Source organism: Aquarana catesbeiana, linkage group LG08, assembly GCF_042186555.1.
Source record: "Aquarana catesbeiana isolate 2022-GZ linkage group LG08, ASM4218655v1, whole genome shotgun sequence".
Classification (NCBI taxonomy): Eukaryota; Metazoa; Chordata; class Amphibia; order Anura; family Ranidae; genus Aquarana; species Aquarana catesbeiana.
In genome coordinates, this window is record NC_133331.1 from 59810631 (window position 1) to 59833832 (window position 23202).

Sequence of the window (23202 nt, forward strand, 5' to 3'; positions counted from 1 at the left end):
CTGTCCCCTCAAAATAACTCAACACACAGCCATGAATGTCTAAACCGCTGGCAACAAAAGTGAGTACACCCCTAAGTGAAATGTCCAAATTGGGCCCAAAGTTTCAATATTTTGTGTGGCCACACCATTTTGTTCCAGCACTGCCTTAACCCTCTTGAGCATGGAGTTCACCAGAGCTTCACAGGTTGCCCCTGGAGTCCTCTTCCACGACGACATCACAGAGCTGGTGGATGTTAGAGACCTTGCGCTCCTCCACCTTCCATTTGAAGATGCCCCACAGATGCTCAATAAGGTTTAGGTCTGAAGACATGCTTGGCCAGTCCATCACCTTTACCCTCAGCTTTTTTAGCAATGTAGTGGTTGTCTTGAAGGTGTGTTTGGGGACGTAATCATGTTGGAATACTGCCCTGCAGCCCAGACTCTGAATGGAGGGGAACATGCTCTGCTTCAGTATGTCACAGTACATGTTGGCATTCATGGTTCCCTCAATGAACTGTAGCTCCCCAGTTCCGGCAGCACACATGCAGCCCCAAACCATGACACTCCCACCACCATGCTTGACTGTAGGCAAGATACACTTGTCTTTGTACCCCTCACCTGGTTGCCGCCACATGCGCTTGACACCATAAGAACCAAATTAGTTTATCTTGGTCTCACCAGACCACAGGACATGGTTCCAGTAATCTCTTAGTCCTTAGTTTGCAGGCTTTCTTGTGCATCATCTTTAGAGGTGGCTTCCTTTTGGGACAACAGCCATGCAGACTAATTTGATGCAGTGTGCGGCGTATGGTCTGAGCACTGACAGGTTGACCCTCCACTCCTTCAACCTCTGCAGCACTTATACGTCTATTTCCCAAAGACAACCTCTGAATATGACGCCGTGCACTCAACTTTTTGGTCGACCATGGTGAGGCCTGTTCTGAGTGGAACCATGCTGCAGCTCAGTTTCGGGGTCTTGGCAATCTTCTTATAGCCTAGCTCATCCTTATGTAGAGCAACAATTCTTTTTTTCAGATCCTCAAGGAGTTCTTTGCCATGCTGAACTTCCAGTGACCAGTATGAGAGAGTGGGAGAGATAACACCAAATTTAACACACCTGCGTCCTTGAAACACTAATGCAACATGGCACCAGTGAAGGAAAATGGTCAATTGGGCCCAATTTGAACATTCTCACTTAGGGGTGTACTCACGTTTGTTGGCAGCGGTTTGGACATTAATGGCTGTGTTTTGAGGGGACAGCAAATTCACACTGTTATACAAGCTGTACACTAACTACTTTACATTGTAGCAAAGTGTAATTTCTTCAGTGTTGTTTTAATAAAAAGATATAATAAAATATTTTCAAAAATGTGAGGGGTGTACTCATTTTTGTGAGATACTTTAGGTCCAGGTTGGGACCTTCATTTGGAACAGGGCTTTGTGACCCAAGTCTTACACCAAAAGAACCTTCAATTTTGAAGTTGAAGACCATGTAGGGCAGTGAAGGCGAACCTTGGCACCCCAGATGTTTTGGAACTACATTTCCCATGATGCTCATGCACACTGCAGTGAAGTTGAGCATAATGGGAAATGTAGTTTCAAAACATCTAGGGTGCCAAGGTTCACCATCACTGATGTAGGGCATTTTGAAGAGGTAGAGGATCCTGGTGGTGGAGAATGGAAGATTTCATGTTTCACTGTGGAAGGAGAACCCTCTCTTCTGTGACATCTTTGATAAACTTGTCAAGTGCTTCACCAAGAAGACATCCTCCTTAAAAGAGCATGCATGTGAGGCATCTTTTGCAGGCAGCTTCAGCTGACCAGGCTTTGAGCCACAAGATTATGCTGGTTATTTATTGGCCTATTCCAGTTAGCTGCAGTTTGACGGACAGAAATTGCAGTGATAGCTTGTTGCAGAGCTGGGCCTTGCAAGTGTAAAGAGAGCCTTTAAAAGCATCTTAAACTTCCTATCTGCAGAATCTTTGAATGAAGGAAAATATTCAATTGGTACAGTAAGATGTTTGTTTAAGATTGAAACAGGATCAACTACTGAACAGACCACTTTGAGCTCTTTTTTTTCCACCAGGTAGAACTCGCCAATGATTTTTAGAATGAAAATCTTTTCTGGATTGGCACAATTGCCCATTCTATTTGTTTATGAACGTGGAATGTATTTTAACTTCAGCAGGTCTCTTTTTTTACCCAGACATGCAACAATGCCAAGGCTTTTGCGCACAGCAAAAGTGAGCATATCCACATTGGGAAGCACATTGCTTGAAGCTGCAACTTCTGGTGTATAGGAGTCTTCATTCCCTTCTAGAACAGGAATGTCAGGACTTGGGTATAGACAGTGGAGCTGAAGAAGAGGCCTGGCTTTTTGAAGCCCTGGCCAGAGATAGCTGTATTAAAGCCATTAGTTACCTGAGAAATCGTGACATAATTGCAGAAAAATCTGCATTAATCACCTGCATGCCTGAACCATGGGCAAGACCAAACAGCTGTCCAAGGATGTCAGGGACAAGATTGTAGACCTACACAAGGCTGGAATGGGCTACAAAACCATCATCAAGCAGCTTGGTGAGAGGGCGACAGCAGTTGGTGCGATTATTCGCAAATGGAATAAACACAAAATAACTGTCAATCTCCCTTGGTCTGTGGCTCCATGCAAGATCTCACCTCGTGGAGTTTCAATGATGAGAACAGTGAGGAATCAGCCCAGAACTACATTGGAGAATCTTGTCAATGATCTCAAGACAGCTGGAACCATAGTCACCAAGAAAACAGTTGGTAACACACTACGGACTGAAATCCTGCAGCTCCCTCAAGGTCCCCCTGCTCAAGAAATCACATGTACACGTCCAGCTGAAGTTTGCTAATGAACATCTGAATGATTCAGAGGAGAGCTGGGTGAAAGTGTTGTGGTCAGATGAGACCAAAATCGAGCTCTTTGGCATCAACTCAACGTGTTTGAAGGAGGAGGAGTCCTGACCATGACCCCAAAAACAAAATCCCCTAGCCAGTCTCCTGACTTTAATTACATAGAAAATATGTGTAGGAAACTGAAGGTTCGAGTTACCAAACATCAGCCTCGAAACCTTAATGACTTGGAGAGGATCTGCAAAGAGGAGTAGGACAAATCCCTCCTGAGATGTGTGCAAACCTGTTGGCCAACTACAAGAAACGTCTGACCTCTGTTATTGCCAACAAATACCAAGTCATGTTCTGCCAAAGGGTCAAATACTCATTTCACTCATTAAAACACAAATCAATTTATAACTTTTTGAAATGCGTTTTCTGTATTTTTTTTCTTATTGTGTTTTAGTAGGAGGCACACAGGGGACATTTCCTCAAAAGGATTGCCAGTGTCCAACCACCTGAAAGTACAAGTCTATAACCCAGGGTCTAACACTCTGCCTGTGTCTTGTATGATTAGGATAGAGTTCTATAAGAGAAGGGTAATGTGATGTTGTCATCTGTGCCTTCCTGTCACAGTGACAACCACATCCCTCATTTATTGTATAAAGATCAGAGAGAAACAAAAACCTAAAAGAAACTAACGCTACACTATCCTAAACCCAAGATAACATTTTTTTGAACTGGAGTTGGGCTTTTAATTCTAATACCTGGGCTACATTTCATGGTATTTAAAATTTTGCAATTCTTTTAATTTTAAATAATACTGGGAAGTTATAGTACTTTGTTCTATTTCTATGTTTGGGGAATTTTACACTCCCTTGCAGTCAAAATGTTAGTCTGGGCATACAAAAAAAAAAAAGTTTTATTAAACCGTACGGACTAAGATGCCATTGAGGTTCATGTGTGTGCAAAGGCAGGCGTCCCAAAACATTTGGTAATCTAGTGTACCTTTTTTTGTGTAAGTTTGGTGAGTAAAGGACACGAAGACAGACAACTGACACAATGCACAGTTTGAACATCTGTTTAATGTGATAACTGTTGACATTTATATTTACAATGATTAAGAGAAAGGCAAACAAAAAAAAGTGCAAATGTCCGCCATTAGAGAGAAGGAAACGTGTCCTGGATCAGTCACAGGGGTTTGCTGAGCATTACACAGAACACGTGGAATATTACAATAATCCAAATGGGGCAAATGCAAGGTGACGCGATTCTGCGGCTTAGCGCTACAAGCCACACCTCTGGTCACAGAATGACATCTAGTCTTCCCCATGAAAGTGTACCCATTTCATCTTGAGCGACAAGATTCATTACTCCCAGCTGGTAGGAGCTAGCAAAGAAAGGGAACATGCAGTGACTGCATTGAAAGCTAGAGGAGGATAACCACAGGCGCTCATCTGACTGAATTTACCAAAAAGAGCACACGCACTAAAAATCATCCATCATGCTACCGTAAAAAAAAAATGGGTCGGGCAAATTTATCAGACCTGTAAAAACTATTCAAGACTAGAAAAAAAAAAAGACTGAACTTCTATTCTGTCCCCCATAAATTACAGTATATTTAAAAAGCAGAAAGTTTTAAAAGTGATGCTCCAGTCTTGAACCTCTTCCCCCCCCAATCCCCAATCAGCCATATGCACTTCAAGGATTTTAGCAAAGTTAAATCTGATCAGTTTCTTCTACAGATACTGTGCATAAAAGTTGGCACTTCAGTTGCTGAAATATCTCAAGATAAGCAGCAAGTAAGTATTTTATTTGAAAACAATGTCCACGCTGTGTGAAATTTTGCAACGCTTGCTTTTAATTTAGAACTCTGCAAAAGGTATGTCAGAGGGTTAAAACTCCCACCACAGCAAATATTTCTAATCAACCCAAACCACCAAAACTAGACAGTTAGCTTATAGATGAGTTCCAAGGAGAAGCTGGTGATGTCACACATCACACAACAGTGAGACAAATGCAGAAAGAGGAGAGAAACAAAATTTGAAAAGTCTTGACAAGGGACATTTAAATCATGCTTTGGCAGTTTAAAAAAAAAAATGACAGGCTGAAGACAGAAGGGAAGGTCATTTATAAAAATTTCAATTGCATTTTTTTTTACAAATCTGCGTTAGACTTTAAATTGGGAAATTAAGGACCATCTGACAACAGTAAGGAAATGAGGGATGGGCTTAGATGTAAAGAAACATGGGCATATAGTTAAGGGTAATATATTCTTGGCACAATTCATATTCAATTGGACCTTTTGTCTGGAATCGTCAGGTTACAAAAACAATCCAGATCAATAGTTCGCTGTAATTGAAAAAGGCATTATACTCACCTGCTCAGTGTCTCGTATCTCCTAGCTTTGCGCCAATGAATAGCTATAGCCTCATCAGAACCTTCAACATTTGGTACTCCTGGGAGTACCAGATGCCTCAGCTTTCCTCTCCCCCACACCACGATTCTGTCCTTTGACCCCCTAGCAGGACACCGCAGTAATGCACAGGTCAAAGGAAGGAACCACATAGTACTACAGTGGATCAAGGCATCCAACAATTTCAAAGGGCGTAACGAAGGCCAAGGTTCTAGAATGGAGGGGAGATAGGACACAATAGCCAAAGAGCTAAGTATAATACTTTTTTTCCAGGGAACTTTGATGTTAATAGGGTTGCTTTATGAAAAGTGCAAGACTCAGACTAAAGCTGGCAATGTTTATGGTCTTTTTTTGCATTGGAATGAATTCTATTGCATTTCTTTTCAGCTTAGTTTTTTGTCAATTCAATTACCCCTCCAAAATGTTAAGGGATAAACTATCTATCTTGCATAAACAAGTGATTAAAATGTCATTTATCTTTCTGATTTTTTTCTTTGATTCTGCAAAAATTAATTAAAAGTGACTTAAAAATGCCTGCACATTGCTTGTTTCTTATATAACCCTTACACTAAGGCAAAGGAACTATCGCACTCAAACACATGTGATCGTCTTAAAGCTGACTATACACATCACACGTCAATAGAGCAAAGCAATCCAAAACATAAAATGGTTTTCATGGACAGCAAGTAGATGGGATAAAAAAATGCCCTGAAGGGACAAGGTGGAAAAATCCAAGTGCTTTCTAGGAGATTGCCATAAATCTAATTATTAATGTTCTTATATAGGCTTTTTTTGATAATCACTTAAAAAACATTTGAGATGTCAAACATTTCTGGGACATCAACAAAGGGAACATAGGAGAAATCACTTATAACCAGCTGAACTGTGTGTGCAACCTCTTCCCACTCCGTTAAAAACTTTAATTCATGGATATGCCAAAACTAAAAATCCGTCAGAACTAAAATCTGACAGAAAATGAACTCTACATTGAATCATAATAACATAATTATCAGAAAAGACACCTCATCAAGACTAAACAACTTTGTTGACAGTTTGGCATAAAAATCATGACACTGCAGAATCCCCCCCATAGAGGAAATATATTGGCAAGAGACAACATCTGGGAACAGAAGGCAGTAGGTCTGGTTAGTACTGGCAAGTGGTAAAGACTGCATGACCTGAATGTAGCTGACACAACCTGAATTTCCCTTTATTAATCAGTCTATCATAGATTTTTGTCTTACTTTGTTGTAACAATTAATGGAAATCTTACCATTACAAAAAAACTTTGATCAGAAACGACGGAGTTTGTGGGACAGCTCTATAGCGGACTTGAGTTGGAGCCAATGTATGAGATGTTAGACATGATAACAGAACATACTGGAAGGAGAACATGCCGAAAAAAACCTCTTTGCCCCAGAGAAACCCTTAAAATAACGTTTAGGTATCAGGGAACGCTGCTAAAAACAATTAAATTTGGGTCAGTGGGAAAATTCCTTCTTACATTGGTGGTCAGTGGAAAGAATGCCACTTTCCCTATAAAGATCATGTGTCCTACAGCTGGCTCTGCCAAGTGGTGTTAGCCCCAGCTCAATGCATACACCATCAAACGGGAGGTCAATCCAGTCACAGCTCAAGGAACCCCTAGCAGTCTCTGGAGGAACCCCGGTTGAGAATGGCTGTGCTAAGGTCAAATCCACTCTTTACATATTACAATGAAGCTCTGATTCTGCAAGCTTTATATGTTATCTTAGACAGAAACTCATCTTTTCTGCCATGAAAGTTCACTCTGAGAGGCAGCAGAAGAGAAGCTTCAATAGGTAAAGTGTATACTCAAACAACTCAGCAACTATTATTTCCAGAACACCAGATTAATGCCAGTGGAATATTCTGGAGGCAACTTAACCCTTGTACACCCAGGCTTCAGCTCATAGAAAGTGTGTGTATGTGTACAGCAAGCTTTTACAAAGTATTGGTAAAGCTTTTGTCAAGTTGCAGTTTTGTTGAAGCTTTGAAGAACAAACTACTGTTTTAGTCTGGTAATGTTAAACACGTCTTAATGGGAGTGATGACTGCCACTTTAAACAAGCATTCAGAAGACTTGACAAGATTTGAGTAGTCCTGAAACCTGCTGCAGCTTGTTTAAAGTGACAATCAACACTACAATAACGATGTGCGTTTATGCTCTCCAGACTGGAGCTACAGGGTGCTCTAAAGGCTTCAAAACAAAGCTTCTAGAACAGCCAGCCATTCTCAACCAGGGATCTTTGGAACCATAGGGTTTCTCCAGGGGTTGCTAGGGATTCTTTCAACAATGAGCAATTTCTTCTTCTCTGATAATCCACCACCAAAACCAATGATTTTTGCTATTTGTTATCTTTTTAGCTAGAGGGCCTTCTTCTCATTGACCACCATGCTAATATGTCATGAACTGTAGATACTGCCAGGGGTTCCCGGAGGTCTGAAAGGGTTCCTCCATATTAAAGTTCTAGAAGCTTGCTGTACACATGACTCATACAAGGCCTTACAGATACAAATTGTGCAGTATTCATAACACTTACATTCAAATGAAATCCAAATTCCTATCCTACAGGCAGTAAGTTTTAAATGTTTGGCATCTGGATTATAGGGACACTGGAAAGACTTTGCATACTTGGCTGAGACTATTGCAGTGCTTTTAGCTGAAAAGAAACCTCTCTATCCTTTGTCCAATTGCCAGGTGGCACAGGAGTTCCAGAACAGTAAAGTGACAACTAGGATTCACTAAGAATATTTGGCTCTAAACTAATATATGTTGTGGGGGTTCATTGGCTGATAGTCTTGATTCAGTCAGGTACGATGTGTCATGGCGGTGCACCTTTAACCGTTTACACAGGAGTGTGGGGAGTACAGGGACTGGACATTATGGCACTAATACATTCATTTGGCAGAAAGAATTCTATGGCACACAGAGGGCCTAGGGCTGTTGAGGACAATGGAATTACAAGTCCTTTCTGCATTTTCTTGTGTTACAGGGCTTGTCCATTTTGGCAAAAGTAGACAGCATAATTTCTGTTTTGGACTAACAAGCAAGAATTGAGTTTCATCATAATGGCAAACTTTGGCATGATAGTCAAGGCAAGCAGGGGATTTTTTCCAGATAACCGAATTATGGGCTGACTGAAAATCTGTAAATGTAACAAATTCATAAACCGCCAACGAGCAACTCCAGGAATAGACGTAGTCCACCTTTTGAAAACAAAAATTAATAAACGCACCAACACTGATAATAGAAAAAAATGTGCATTACATTTTTGCATTTAGAGCATTGCGACCACAATCAGTGTGTCACAGGTGCATTGCATGGTTTACTCCCAAGTTCCTGTTATGGGGCTGGAAAGGAAGTTCTAAATGAACTATAGTTGCAGTGATGTCACTGCCCTGCTGCCAGCAGGCTATTTGAGTCCCTCTAATGCAATGGCAGATTGGACTTGTATCATATGCCATTGATGAATGCCCAATGCAGCTGAATTCAAACAATAGACCACTACCTACAGTAAGAAGCACCTAGTGATTTAGGCAAGGGGGGGGGGGGGGGGGGGGGGCAGTTTTGGCTTAGTGAGTTGGTGCATTTGACCATGCTTTATACTACACCCTAAATATGGGTGTAACATGAAACTGGGTCTAAAAAACAGACCATGCCTTTAATAAAAAAAAAGGCAAATATATAGTGAACACTCTTTAGAGCCCATTCGTCCATTAAAGTGGCTATAAACCTCAGACATGAAATATGAACAAAGCATATCCCTATATAATATGTACTTGTCTCAATCCATAGCTCCAAGTATCATTTCTGTCCGCTGCCTCATTCCTCTGCTATAAGCACGAGTCACTTCTGACAAGATTTCCTGACACCAGAAAAATGGTGGCAGGGAAGGGAGCTCCAGCTGATTGACAGCCTCAGCTCTGTTCCTGTGTGCTGTGTGAAGGGGTGTCCCTTACCTCCAATAAACTCTCAGAGCTCTCCGTCACCTTATTTTCAGAGCCGAGAGCTCCTGTGTAAATTCTGCACTTTGAATGGATGTAGCAGAAAGACGGCTGTAGACAAACGGGTACAATTGATGTAGGAAGACTTGTTTCATCTCTGTATCACTTCACTGCAAATATATATTATATATATCCAATTACCTGCTCAATAGAAATCATAATGTAATTTTCAAGACCACTGGTAACTTTCACAATCTGCAACATACCAGAAAAAAAAAAGCCTAGAGTGGTGCCATTGGTTGTGAAGCAAGCATACTCTACTGCTATTATACAATACTGTCACCCAAACTTTTTTTCAGTTGCCGAGAGCTAAAAGGGGAGGAGTTTGGGTGTATTACAGACAGAGTACAAGCCAGAATCCCACCAGTAGGCCTGGTGCTAATCAGTCCAATCAGCAGACTAAAGATGGGTAGAGCATAAAAAAACGGTGGCAATCTGCAGCTATATCACAGAACAGGGATGTGTGAATCACAAGAACACAATTTCTTAAGATTTTAGAGACCACATGCATCTAAACTGTGAAGATTGCAGAGTTCTGCAAAAAATTTTAGGCAGATAACAGCCAGTTTGAGGGACTCGGGACTCTACAGAAAGCTGTCTGGTTGCTGATCTCTACATATATATTGCATTACAAAGAATATGGAAGGGGTGACTGAGCGATCAGATTTATAATTAGCTGTGTTGGAAAGAAGAGCCAGTACCTCCAATCAAGGTAATCTAAACCGTTTCCAGGTGATGCTAACCTTATTTGTCAGTCTATAACTAATACTAGGCTGAGGGAATTATGCCTTACAGCAAACCTGTGCTTTGCCCAATCAAGGAAAAATTGGAATGACATACTTTCTGAAAAAGGAATTGTGAAGACTGAAACAGACACTCAGAAGGCTCTTGCGTCTGACATCTGGTTATGTGACCAAATTGTCTGCCTAAACGAAGGCTTGGCTTTTCCTAATGAGCACTTAGCTCTGCACTTCCAAATGCGTTTCATACTTAATGTGTCTTTAATGAGGAACAATAATTCACCATTACCCAAACACTAACCACATGCTAACCTGCCTTTTAGAAACATCCCTTCACAAGCTGCATTCTCCTCAACCCTCTTCCTTATGCAATCTTAAAATTGTTTTGTAGTAAATTTAATATGATATTGTTTGGTTTAACCCTTCCCGCCAGTAGGCGCCGTCCTACTGACTCCTAAACTTTGCTAAGTGACCGGGAGCAATCTGTAACAGCATGGTCACAGCGCTGGGGGCACTAATAAGCATGCTCCCAGCACAAAACAAACACCTGTTGTGTGCAGATATGGTAGCACGGATTTAAAGTGATGCTAAAGTCTCGTTTTTCTTTCGTTAAAAATAACAAACATGTTATACTTACCTGCTCTGTGTAATCATTTTGCACAGGGCAGCCCAGATCTTCTCGGGTCCCTCTTCGGTGCTCTTGGCTCCTCCCTCCTTTTGAGTGCCCCCACATCAAACAGCTTGGAACAGGGGCACCCGAGCTGCAGCTCCCTGTGTCCATTCAGACATGGATCTGCTGCCTGAATCCAAAGCACTGGCTCCTCAATCTCTCCACTCTCTGCATGAGTCATTCTTATAAATTTAAGCCAACGCCACAGCCTCCCAGGAGAGGACTCAGCCCCCACCCACAGAGGTTAGGGGGCTGCAGATAAACAGGAACAACTTATGTAGAAGGATTTATTTTATCATAGTGTATCACCTGAGGCTAGTCACTTCACTGGGTATATTTAAGAGCTTACAACCACTTTAAAGTGATCGTAAACGATCACCTTGCAAAACAACTCATTTAGTTTAAAATAGAAACGAGAAGTAAAAACTTTTTTTTATAGATATATAAAAAAATAACAACATGATAAATACCTTTTTCCCTTTTTATTTTTATAAGAGATCACATTCCCTAAGCTGCATAAGAGCTGGGGGGGGGAGGAGAAGCAGCCCAGTGAATGGCTGTGCAGTGGGGGCATGTTAGGACAAGTCTGATCATTGGGAGAGCAGACTAGCTAGAGAACTGACCACGGTGCGCTCTCCTGCTTAGTGTGGTCAGTTTTTGTTTTTTAATAGGAAAGCAGGAGGGACTGGCAGAAACACCAGGGATTTTTTTTTACAAAGGAAGCAATACAAAGAGAACAGGAGACTCGCTCATACAAGTACATGGTACAGCAGGCAGATATCCAGAATATGAAGTGTTGGGGTAACAAACACTTTAATGCAGACACCTTTAAAAAAGAAAAAAAAAAAAAGGCATTTTGAAACCCCATCTTGTTTATGTCAACTTTGAATTAGCCTGTAAAGCAGCACAGGATACTGGAAGAGGCTGGACAATACTTGGAAACAATTAGCATTTCTTGCAGAGCTAATGAGCAGATAGGAGGCGGCAGCTGAGAGATGCACATCATCAACATGGTGCTGGGGGGTCGCGGTTTCACCTATTACTACCTGGCACGGGTGTCATGATTACAAGACAAGCTGAACAGTGTTATCTTACATATCCTATAACAGGAAGAACAGTTCCCTTATTTGTAATGCAGTTCAGCTTATAGAATCTGCTGTGTCCAACATGTTATTTTAGGGGAATTCATCGCTCCCCATCAGTCTTCAGAAATACTGTGTACTTATGGGTATAGGGGGCACGAGGCTTTCTCCCCACTTTCTATAATGATGCAAAGCTTGGGTGTTAAAAGCCAATCCACAGGTCCAAACAGTCATGTGGGGGAGGGGAGACTATACAGGCATTAGAGCCTGCACTCCGACAGAGAAACAGAGCATTTGGGGAGCACAGCAGCAGAAAAATCGATAACACACTAGTTGTACCTGTGCCAGTGAGGATTTCACCAGCAACAGGATCATTACAAAATGTGCAGTGAAAAACACTCACCTGATTACATGTGTAGCTCCCTCAAGAATGTGACTCCTCACTCATCCAGCTGACAAACGATCGAAATGTGAAATCAAGTGAGTGCTTTACTGCCATGCTGTGTGCTCCATAGAGATCCTACTGCTAGTGAAATCGCTGGTCTGACATGGCCCTAAGTAGTGAAGGGGAGGAGTACGCCAACAAAACCTCACCTACGTTAAACCATTTCATGGATGCAAAATCCATACTGACCGTTTCCATCCACATAGAAATCAATACTTCCAACTTCTTTCTTACAAGGGCAGATGAGCTGAATAAATTTAACTAATTCCTGATACCCTCACAGACTAAGTCTTTAAATACTCCCTTCATTTGCTTTTGTACAGCTGTACCATGAGTGAATCTCTCCTCCTGGTTCAAATCTGCTCAGCTACAACATGGTGAGTGGAAGGGGCTAGATACTGCAACTATAATTCACATTTTTGCCCGTGTGCCCAGCAACACAGGTATACGTAGTTCAGCTTCTGTTTCACATATTGATTAAAGCAAGGTCTATATGTGTAAATGATTAAAAAAAAAAGTACACGTAAACCCGAACTGATAGATCTACTTTGCTAAAGCACAGAGTGTCAAACAATTGGCTTTTTTTTCCTTTTTTTTTTTAAATAAAATACTCTTTTTTCCCTTTTTCCATATGTTGTTACCTCTCAGTGCTGCTGATCTTCTTACACTTTTTTTGCAGCCACTTTCTGTCTAAATGCACCCCAGCGATGCCTGCATGGCATTTCTCAGGGTGGGTTTCCTGATGCTGACAACAATGGACCATGCTTGCGCAATGTGACTCTGCACAGCCACTTGTAGTCTCCATCGGAAGCCTATGTGAAAACAAAAAAAGGATCAAAAGGAATTTTTATTTAAAGCGGTTCAAAAGGCTGAAGGTAAAAAAGAAAAACCTGTGTGCAGCAGACCCCCTCAATCCTTACCTGAGCTCCATCCGATTCAGCGATGTTCACGATAGCCTCGGCTGTCACGGGACTCTCCCTTCTCATTGGCTGAGACAGCAGCAGAGAGCCCACTGGCTCCCACTGCCATCAAGCCAATGAGAAGAGATATGGGGGGGGCGCCCGAGTCGTGGCTCTATGGTCTTATGGACGCACAGAGCAGTGGCTCGATAGCGATCATGCAGTGGTGCCCCCAGGGTAAGTGGCTTTCTCTGGGGGCACTGCTCGAGGGGGAGGAGCCAGGAACTCCAGCAGGGGGATCTGAAAAGAGGAGGATCGGAATCGCTCTGTGTAAAACCACTGCACAGAGCAGGTAACTATACCAGGTTTGTTATAAAAATAAAAACAAAGGTTTAATACCACTTTAATGACCTGACCAATCAAAAACCTGGAAACAACTTTTGAAATGACATGTTAAATCTTACGTTCTCACCATAAAATCCTTTTCTTGGAGTCTATCCGGGGACGCTGTAAGTCTTGAATATTTGGATTATACTGTTGCCCACAGGAGAAATGGAAAATGGCAAACAAAAATCCTGTAGGCCAGCCCTGGATAACCCTTTCTACTAAAAGCATGCCTTGCTTCTGGTAGAAAGCAGTATTAACAGCATGAAAAGCATTATACAATGAGAACATCCTATTTGTTTCTCTTCCATTGAGAAACACTGGAAGAATTCACCCTCAGAATATCCAAAAGCACTCCAGACTGAATAGTGGGCAACAGCAAACAACCGCTAACATACCCAAAATGAACATGAACTGGGGAATGCCTGAAGGATCAAAAGCCAAAACTGGCAACGGACGAGGCTAAACCCCCTAACCTGGTAGGAGAAATTTGGCCTGAACATAAGGAAGTATGTCTGATGCTCAAAGACCAAGAAAACATTCTAGCAAAACAGAGCTTAAAGTATAACCAAAGTCTTTTTTTTTTTTTGGATCGAGTGGAAAGGGATTAAAACATCAGTTTTTTTTGCCGTCTGTGACCCCGTTAGGGTCCTCTCTATTTGTCCTGTTCACCATTAAAAGTGAAAGCAAAAGAAAATCTTACATTTTGGGTTATTCCCAAAAAAGTAATGGAGGTGAAATCTTCCAATGAGGAGTTTGCAAGGATTTCCCCTCACTTCCCGTTTTGGCTATGGTACAGGGAGCGAAGGCAAATCTCCCCAATGGGGCACAGATGGCAAAAAAAAAAAAAAACCTTGACAGGAGTTATAATCCTCTCTTACTTTATCCAACAACGAAAAAAAAAGGTTTTCCTACAGTTCCAATTTAAAAAAGACATCCATCCTTCTAGGACACTAGTCACAAAATTGAGGTAAGCAGGTTGAAGCAGGGATTCCTGTCCTGGGCTGGCCTAATTTTTCCGCCTTAATGGATGACTTTTAATATTAGGACACCTACCTGTCCTGGACCCCAAAAACAATTGTATCAAAAAAGAGAAGAGAAAGGCATTGACTGTGCCTTTTTCTTCACCTTTTTTATATAAACAGTTACAATTGCAACTTATAATAGGAGTTAATTACAATGATGGTAGCACAATGACAGGAGTCATTTTGCGATGCGGGGCTTAGGCTGGGTTTACACTATGTGCGGCCGCAGGGCACAGCAGGGGGTCTGATGCATCCCCGTTAAGTTTCAGGTCCAAACTAGGTCCGAACTTTTGGCTGAATTCGAACCCGAAACAAACCCAAAGAGGCATAGGACTCTTCTGCTGTGCGCTCCTGGGCCACCCCGGAGATGTGTGAACCGGCTATATTGAGAGCTGGTCACACTCTCCTGTCATGCGAACTGGATACGGGGGAACCCAGCATCCAATTTGCAATAGTGTGAACCCAGCCTTACTGCTGATCCAGGAATTCACAAATAACTAGCTACAAAAATAAAAAACACAACAGGTACTCCCCCACCTAAAATCAACAGCAACAGATTACTTGATATGATGCAGAATGTCCAAAAAAAAAAAAAATATCCGGTCTCAAGTATCAAGGTTTTTTGACTAGATATTAGCGTCCACCAAAAAACAAAACTTTCAGTGTTTGGTAGATGCTGGAGAGCCAAATCCCTTAGTGGTGTCATATCTCAGAGATGTCTGCACACCTACTGCAGTCATTATGAAGAATTCTTGCGTTTCCTTCATAGTTTGTTAGAGGTTCATATATCCAACAATGAAACAAGAGACTGGAAACATGCTGCTGCACTGTTGAGGACGGTCCACCCAGCTTTTCTCTCGGCTCCATTCACACCTGAGCGCAGCGATTTATTGGTACTTTTCAGGCATTTTTCTTAAGCGTTTTTGCAGCTTTTAGAAGTGTATTACAAGCATTTCACAGCTTCATGCATTTTTTTTTTTTTGTTTAGCCAATAGAAAACACTAGGGGGAGGAAAGGGAGAGTAAATTAGAGGTGTAGAGCGGCTGTGAGCAGAAAACGAGTGGCAAAATGCTCGTGAAATGCTCAAGTCAGGCATTTCTATTGAAGTCTATAGGGCCAAAAACGCTTGTAATCTGCCAAAAGGAAGCTCATGTACTTTAATGAGTGACAGAACGCTCATATTTGAAGAGGGGCCAAAGAAATTAATGGGATTCAGCTTGTTGAGCATTTTTAGAGCTACGAGCACCAAGCCGCTCAGGTGTGAACAGGGCCTAACATGTTTCACCCACTCCAGGGGGAATAGTTGTAGAACCTACAATAAAGTCCCAGCAGGGAACAAAACACATCATAGAGTGGAGCTGGGTAAAGTATCCTCAGCTGTGCTGAAACAAAGTTTCAATGCCTTATGGAACAGCGATGTGCAGCTTCCAAATATGGTTTGTGGACTAGTTTGACAGGAGCGGATTCCAAGATGCGCCTTCAGCTGAGATGGTGACAGCGGCAGACCTTTGAGTGGTACCCGGGATACTTTAAGAGTGGAAACACCCTACATTGTGCAGTAACTGTGATGTTATTGTCATACACACTAGTTTGAAATACCACTTTTTAATTGACTGACCCTTTAGAGAGCTTCTCCAGGTAAGAGGTGAACTGAGATGAAGGGAGGCACTTTAGTCATTTACAACTGTCCCCTTATTAAGTTCCAAAAGAGTGTTGAAACCATCTCTGCTAAGAGGGACTTGCTGCTGGGGAAGATACAGACATCAATACCAATTTAGTTAGAAACCCCAGACTACACATCATTTAAAAAAAATAATAAGAGCATATTTTACACGTAAATTATTTATAGACTCCCTTAACACCGGGCCATATTTCAACTATTTTCTGCAGAATAAAGCAGACCCATCACCAGTCACTTTTTAACTTCTTACCTACTAGCCAGAAACCCCTTCTGTGAGAGCCTCTCTGAAACTAGTTAGACTGTGTTACTTGTAGATATGTAGTAGTACTAGACTAGATGGAGTAGGAATTGGTTTTAGTGGGAATTCAAAAGAAGGACTGTGCTTGCAGGAGGTGAACCCGTTGGGAGGGTATGGCATGTGTAGACCTGGTTAAGGCCCTCATTCTTAGATCACAATGGAGAAATAGCTCATCAGAACATCAAATCCTGGATATGTGATTGGGAGCGCCTAGCAAACAAATGGTCACCTTGCTTGGAAATTAGTTTATGTTTACTGAACAAGAATGTCAGATACAGCCAGTGTGTTTTAGGGGTTTGACTTAGTTGTTTAGGGCTTATACAAAGATTTGAGTGATTGAGCATCTGCATGACCTGACAAAAGATCTTCTTTTCAAGTGAGATGGCCGTTTCCACAAGGCGCACACAACTATCACTTTACTAGGAAATAGCCTTCTTGGAATTTAGGCACCAACTGCCACTCCCCCTTCCCCGGTCAGTGAAAGTGCCCTTATTTGCCCCTGTAGAACTCTGATTTGATAGGGGCCAGCTTCCACTGATGCCAGGGTCCTGGTAAAGGAAAGAGTTCAAGAGTCGCACAGAGGAGGATGTGTATTAACCATTTCATTACAAGATTAAATATAATAAACGGACTGGATTTGCCAGGCTGGAGATTTTCCACAGTAAGCACTAAACCCCTTGTCGCGATTAAAAAAAAAAAAAAAAAAAAAAAAAAAAAAAAACAAAAAAAAAAACAGAGCAAACCATATTCCAAACAGTGATTTACCCCATCTGTAAACAATATGAAGAACAAAAAAAAAAAAAAAAAAGGGAGCGAAAACACACATACAATAAGTTAAAGACAATATAAGGAACCGGGCAACTGTGAACGTTATACGATTAGTGGAGAGGGAGAAGACGATCGAAACCTGACATGGTAGCGATCATGTTTCCTTAACTATGTTACAAAAATGGCTGGCAAATACACAGGATGTCATTAACGGCGATCACTACCAAGTAACATTGGCAACTGATCAGAACTGCGCTGGCAATTTATCAATAACAAAAAAAAATACATCAAATTAAAAAGAAAAAAAAAATAGCGCTTAAACAAGCAACTGATATTTTTGACGTAATAAAAAACAAACTAAATGGCTATGTTTCCTCTATTAGCAAAAACACATAATGCAGTCTTAATAAATTTGCCTTTTCATTACATATACATATATATATATATAGAGAGAGAGAGAGAGAAAGAGAGAGCGAGAATGATATATCTATATCTACGGCCTCTTTCTAGATATAGATATATACACATGAACACAACATGGATGCAGTTTTGTACAGTGTATGGGGATGGCATAGGACTTGCATTAGACCATGGCACGGTAAGGACCTTGCATCTTCAGGAACTGGATGATAAATGAGGGTCCGCCAGCAACAATTTGTGGAGGCAGGTGACTCAGAGGACAGTTCTCAATACTCATTATTGATAGTTTGCTGCACAGGGCCAGCTCAAAGGGGAGGCCGTGTAAATTGGGGTTGTCGTTAAGATACAGCTCCTCTAAGTTCTCCAGTGTACCTGTGGGAGGTTGAGAGGACACAAGTGTTATAGTCATGATTTGTTTTCATTGCCCAAGAGCTAGATAAAACTTAAAAATAATTTGAGGTATTTATTTTAGAGGCAAGCCTAGCATTTAAGTGCTACCCTTTATAAAGACAATCAAACATATTATATATACTGTAAATACATAATCAAACTAAATTAAAAACCATGGAGTCCATTGACAGACCTTAGAGTTACACTGCCTCTCTACAGGAGAGCTGAAGACTAGCAAACATCAAACTCGCAGTCCAACTGAGAGGTGGGCAACACAGCAAATACATGTTGAAAGCCCAAGATTTAAAAAAAAAAACAAAAAAAAACTGAGACTGCCTGTACGGAACAGCACGGATCCACCTAAATGACCTTATGTTTGAAGATGAACAGAAGCCCAGGTGGCTTTTCAGGGTGCACCTCGGATTATAAAAAGAATATGTTCTTCTGAAAGAAGCAGTGGCTGAGAGATAGGCTCTCGCCACCTGAACCAATACAATGGAGGGAAATTTTGGTCTTGTGAACTTGAGCTGGACAGAGGGACAGTAGAACAATGTCCTAGTTGAGATGAAAGGCAGAAACTTCCTTCGGCAAGAAGGAAGTCCTGGGACTCAATAGCCCTTGACCCAATTCAAGGCCAGAAAAAGGTTCCTTGCAGGGTATAGCCTCCGATTTTGAACCCTTGATTTACAGAGGTGATGGCTAAAACCAACATCACCTTGTGGGTGAGAAGAGAGAGAGCAATGCCTCAAACCTCTGTTTCTAAAGTGCTGGGGACAACCAGATTTAGATCTCACTGGGTGACAGGGTAATGGATGGGGTGAGCTACTTGGAAGAACCCCTGTACAAAGGTCTTAAAGTGAGAGACATTAATAGCCTCAGAACCGAAATAGAAGTGGCAGAAGCACATACCTTGATGATGCTGAGAGTTTTGCATGACTGTGAGAAACATCGAGAGCCATTAGTAGCGTGTAAGCTGAAGGCACACAAGGGCTGTCCCCCCCTTATTTTTAAACAGATATCTTATGACAATGCAGCGGTAAGGCAGTTTGTAAGCACAAGGTAAGAGACAAGGCCTCAGGTACTTATGAATCCCAGACAGCTGATAGCAGCTAAGGGCTGATGGCCAGAGCTGACCAAAGTAACAGTAGCCGGTGTTCTGTTGAGAAATGCCCCTCATCGAATCGTGCCCGCGCATGCGCAGGACGGAGTCGCACTTCAGCTGATTTGCCGATCAGCTGAAGTGACGTGACCAGGGCGCAAGCGCACATCGTAGGAGGCATCTCTCGATGGGAGATACTGTTTCACGGCCACAACTGAAACCTATACAAACAGCGGGGGGAGGCCATATTTCTCACATTGTGCCTCGCTGTTGCGGAGTGGCTTTACAGTGTGCTGATGATCCGGTTTTGTCTGTGTTGCAGGGCAGGTTTGTAGTGTTGAATGGCCAGTTTTGCCTGTGTGAAAGGGCGGGTTGCAACACAGACAAAACCAGCTCTTCAACACAGCCACCCTCATGCAGCAGCGATGCACAATCTGAAAACAAGTCTACCCCGCTTTTTGTATAGGTTTAAATTGTGCCTGTGAAATGGTATCGCCCATCGAGAGATACCGCCTACTATGTGCGCATGCGCCCTGGTTATGTCAGCCCAGCTGATGGGCACATCAGCTGTTGTGCTGTTCCATACGGGCATGCGCAGTACATACGACGTTCCATTTAACTCTCTGCAAACAGGAGAAACAACAGGTAGATGCTTCCTTGATGCTGTTTGGTGGAAAATAGAGCACGTGAAACTCCACCCACTGGATGATGACAGCACTCAACTACACAGAGTTAACCCCTTCTGTGGCATAAAAGAGCAGGAATGGTGCATAGGTGTCCCTCAACCTCTGCAAATGATGTAGCTTCCAATGCTCGGGCCAACATGCCTTCTCAGTCTTCAGGAGATCTAATCTAGAAAAACATCTGGAAATATAAGACTCAATCTTCAACTTGAGAGGTGCACATTCAAGGTCTTCTTTGTAGGAAGCCTTTTATTGTATTTATTTTTTCTTTAATTACTTAGAAAAATGTTATCACACCAGGTACTCTGGTATTAGGAAGCAAATATAAAAAAAAAACACCCACCTATTTCCTCTGGAAGATGAGTGAGAAGGTTCTCCCCAAGTCCCAGGTGCGTCAGGTTTGTCAGGTGACCAATCCCTCTTGGCAAGGTCGTCAGCTGGTTATTAGTCAGAACTAGTTTCTGTTTGAAAAATAAACACAGGGAACGGTGGAAAAGAATTAGGAGAGATGAGATTTGAAATAAAGGCTTTAAACGATAAAGACAACATAGGAAGGAACATATGTTCTGCGGCCAATTAGAAAGCAGCTGATACACAGACGGTTTTCTTTGTTTTTTAAATTTGATTTATTTTTATACACCGGAGCCAGGGGGTCCTGTAACTTATACATGCCTCATTTTTTCTTACAATAATGCTATGTTGCAACATATGGGATGATATTTTGCAATTCACACAGATGGTATCTCTATCACTCTCACATAAATTAACACAGCTTTTCATCCTCCACAGAGTACAAGGTACCCCCAAATACCTACATAGGACTAGTTTGCAAGCCGACCCTCAGGGCAACAGATATAGTCATCCTCCAGGGAATCTCATACACCTATGTTGGTTCCCCGAAATGAAAAGGTACTGGAAAGAATTAAAATTATCAATTACCTTTTTGGCATTAATCAAATGGTGGAACCCTTCACTTGTATTCTAAGTTACTATGACACTTCCCTTATGGAGGACTTGTCTATTCCTGGTGGTCACTAGATTGCTTTTTGTTGATCGCTTTTGTGATTACTTTTTGTGCCAGAATGGATATTGGCATCAGCCTATCCAAAGTGAATAGGTGCATTTTATTTGAAAATGAAACTACATACGGAATGCAATGCCTGGCTGGACGGTGCTGATGTGTTCCCTCCTAACCCAATATTGGAGTTGCCTGAGAATGTTAAGGTCATGGTACTTTACTTTACACTGTGTGCTCCTGTACCATATTCTGTATTTACAAATGTAAGACCCTGAAGTTATGAGCTTTATGTTATGTTGTTTCTACCCCCTGTCCTGTGTGACAGGCTGTCTTCTCTGTGTACTCTACCAATTGTTTTACTAATAAAATCTCAATGGAAAAAAAAAATGAATGCCATGGTGATTGTCTGAAAAGGCTATTATAGTATAAAAAGACTTGTAAAGTGGCTCTAAAGCCTTAAAGAAGAACTTCACCCATAAGGGGAAGTTCTGCTTATTTGCTTCCTCCCTCCTCCCCCTTCTAACAATTGGCACTTTGGGTGGGGTGGGGGGAGAGCGGGTACTTGGTTTTGACAGGTACCCGCTTCCCACTTCTGCACAGATCAGCTAGGACTAAGGGGTAGGCGACCTTGGCCCTCCAGCTGTGGTGAAACTACAAATCCCATCATGCCACTGCCTCTAGAAGTCATGCCTGTGATTGTCAAGGTCTTGCAATGTATCATGGGACTTGTAGTTTCAAAACAGCTGAAGGGCCGAGGTTGCCTAACCCTGAGCTAGGTGATCCAAGCGGAAGTTCACTCCTTCCTCCCTCTTCGTTTACAGCCTTCTGGGATACATCACAGGTCCCAGAAAAACTGCAAAACCATTCACAAAGAGCAGTGTAGCTTGCACATGAGCAGTGGAAACCTTTAATTATGATGCTGACCCCTGGACCAGAAGCCCATTGAAGAAAGGGCTTGGGTGAGGACAGCTCTGGATCCCTGGACAGGCAAGTGTCCTTATATTAAAACTCAGCACTGTTAACTTTTTTTTTGGGGGAGAGACTGGAGCTCTTCTAAAGGTTTAACTTAAAAAGTGTAACTCCATTTTTGTTAAGAAGAAGAAAAAAAAAAAAAAAAAAAAAAAAAAAAAAAAAAAAAAAAAAGCATTCCCCTCTGGGTGATCTATGTACATCACAAGGATTTGAAAAAAAACTTTGTTGCAGATTCCTACCTTTTGCTATTCTAAAGAAATCCCTGTGTGTTGGTTTGTAACCATGTGGAAAGTGAATCTAATGGGAGTGGTTTCATAATTATCAATCAGCTGCTGTACTTGCAGGGCTCTAATGAGGAAAATTTCAGGGTCGGCATCCCTTTAGACGGGATTTCCTATTAGGAGTATCTCACCAAAAATTACATTTTTATTGCAGGGGATTCCGGAAATCTGACTTGTTTCTTAGTGCAGACTTCTGGGAAAATCAGTGAGCCAATCACACAAGCAGGAAATTATGTTTCTGGGAGGCATTCTGTGTACAGAACACCTCCATGCAGCTATATTGCAGTGCATTTTAAAGAAAATTACAAATCTGCAGATTGGAAAGGTATATTTTAATAACAATTACAGTATGACTTGAGCCGCAATTGTATATGCTATATTCATTTTTTTTTTGTATTTGCCATTGCTTGTCCCTCGAAAGTGGAGTTACCCTTTAATGTATTATCTCCATTAAAGTGATTAACCCCCCATAAAAAAAAAATCCTGCTCATTTAAAGCATGTTATACAGCACAGTGCTGAAATACCTGGCTGATCCTGCCAGTTTCTACCCTCCCCTCTGTACACTGACCACGATATATCAGGGCTGCTGAGCTCTGACACCGTGGTCAGAGTATGTGCCCCCGTCATCCGCAGCTCTCCTATGTCTCCCTCTGTCCTCCTCCTCCCCCCTCTCTCCGTCTGTCATCTCACTAGCGCGGCTTTGCTCCTCTTCCTGCCACTTTAAAACTGACTTTTATATCATCCCGTCAGATAAAAAGCTGTATCCTAGTGTCTGTGCTTTATAAAAATAAAAAGCCAATTTCTACCTGTTTTAACAGCACCTCCCAGCGATCACGTGACTCCAGGCTCTCTCCTTCCCGGCTAACAGCAGGGGAATCTCGGCCCCACCCGCTGAAGCTATCAGATGGGGAGAACAGAGAGCCAGGAGTCATGTGATTGCTGGAAGATGCTGTAAAAACAGTTAGAAATCGGCTTTTTGCTAATAAAGCACAGGCACTAGGATACAGCTTTTTATCTGAAAGAGGGGATATAAAGATGAGATGGTAGCTTAACAACCACTTTAAGGGAA

The 23202-nt window shown here is 41.9% G+C and overlaps 1 protein-coding gene across 1 annotated transcript in view; it reads right to left on the reverse strand.

Annotated features, from left to right (window-relative positions):
- Positions 1-3900: 3900 nt before the first annotated feature.
- SHOC2 (SHOC2 leucine rich repeat scaffold protein) overlaps positions 3901-23202 on the reverse strand; it is a 138043-nt gene continuing 118741 nt past the window's right edge. Inside the window, exons 8-9 of the mRNA XM_073595894.1 lie at positions 20205-20322; positions 3901-18061 (exon numbers count right to left, since the gene is read on the reverse strand). Coding sequence (XP_073451995.1) covers positions 17853-18061; positions 20205-20322 — 327 coding nt within the window. The 3' untranslated portion in view covers positions 3901-17852. The remainder of the gene's footprint in view (positions 18062-20204; positions 20323-23202) is intronic.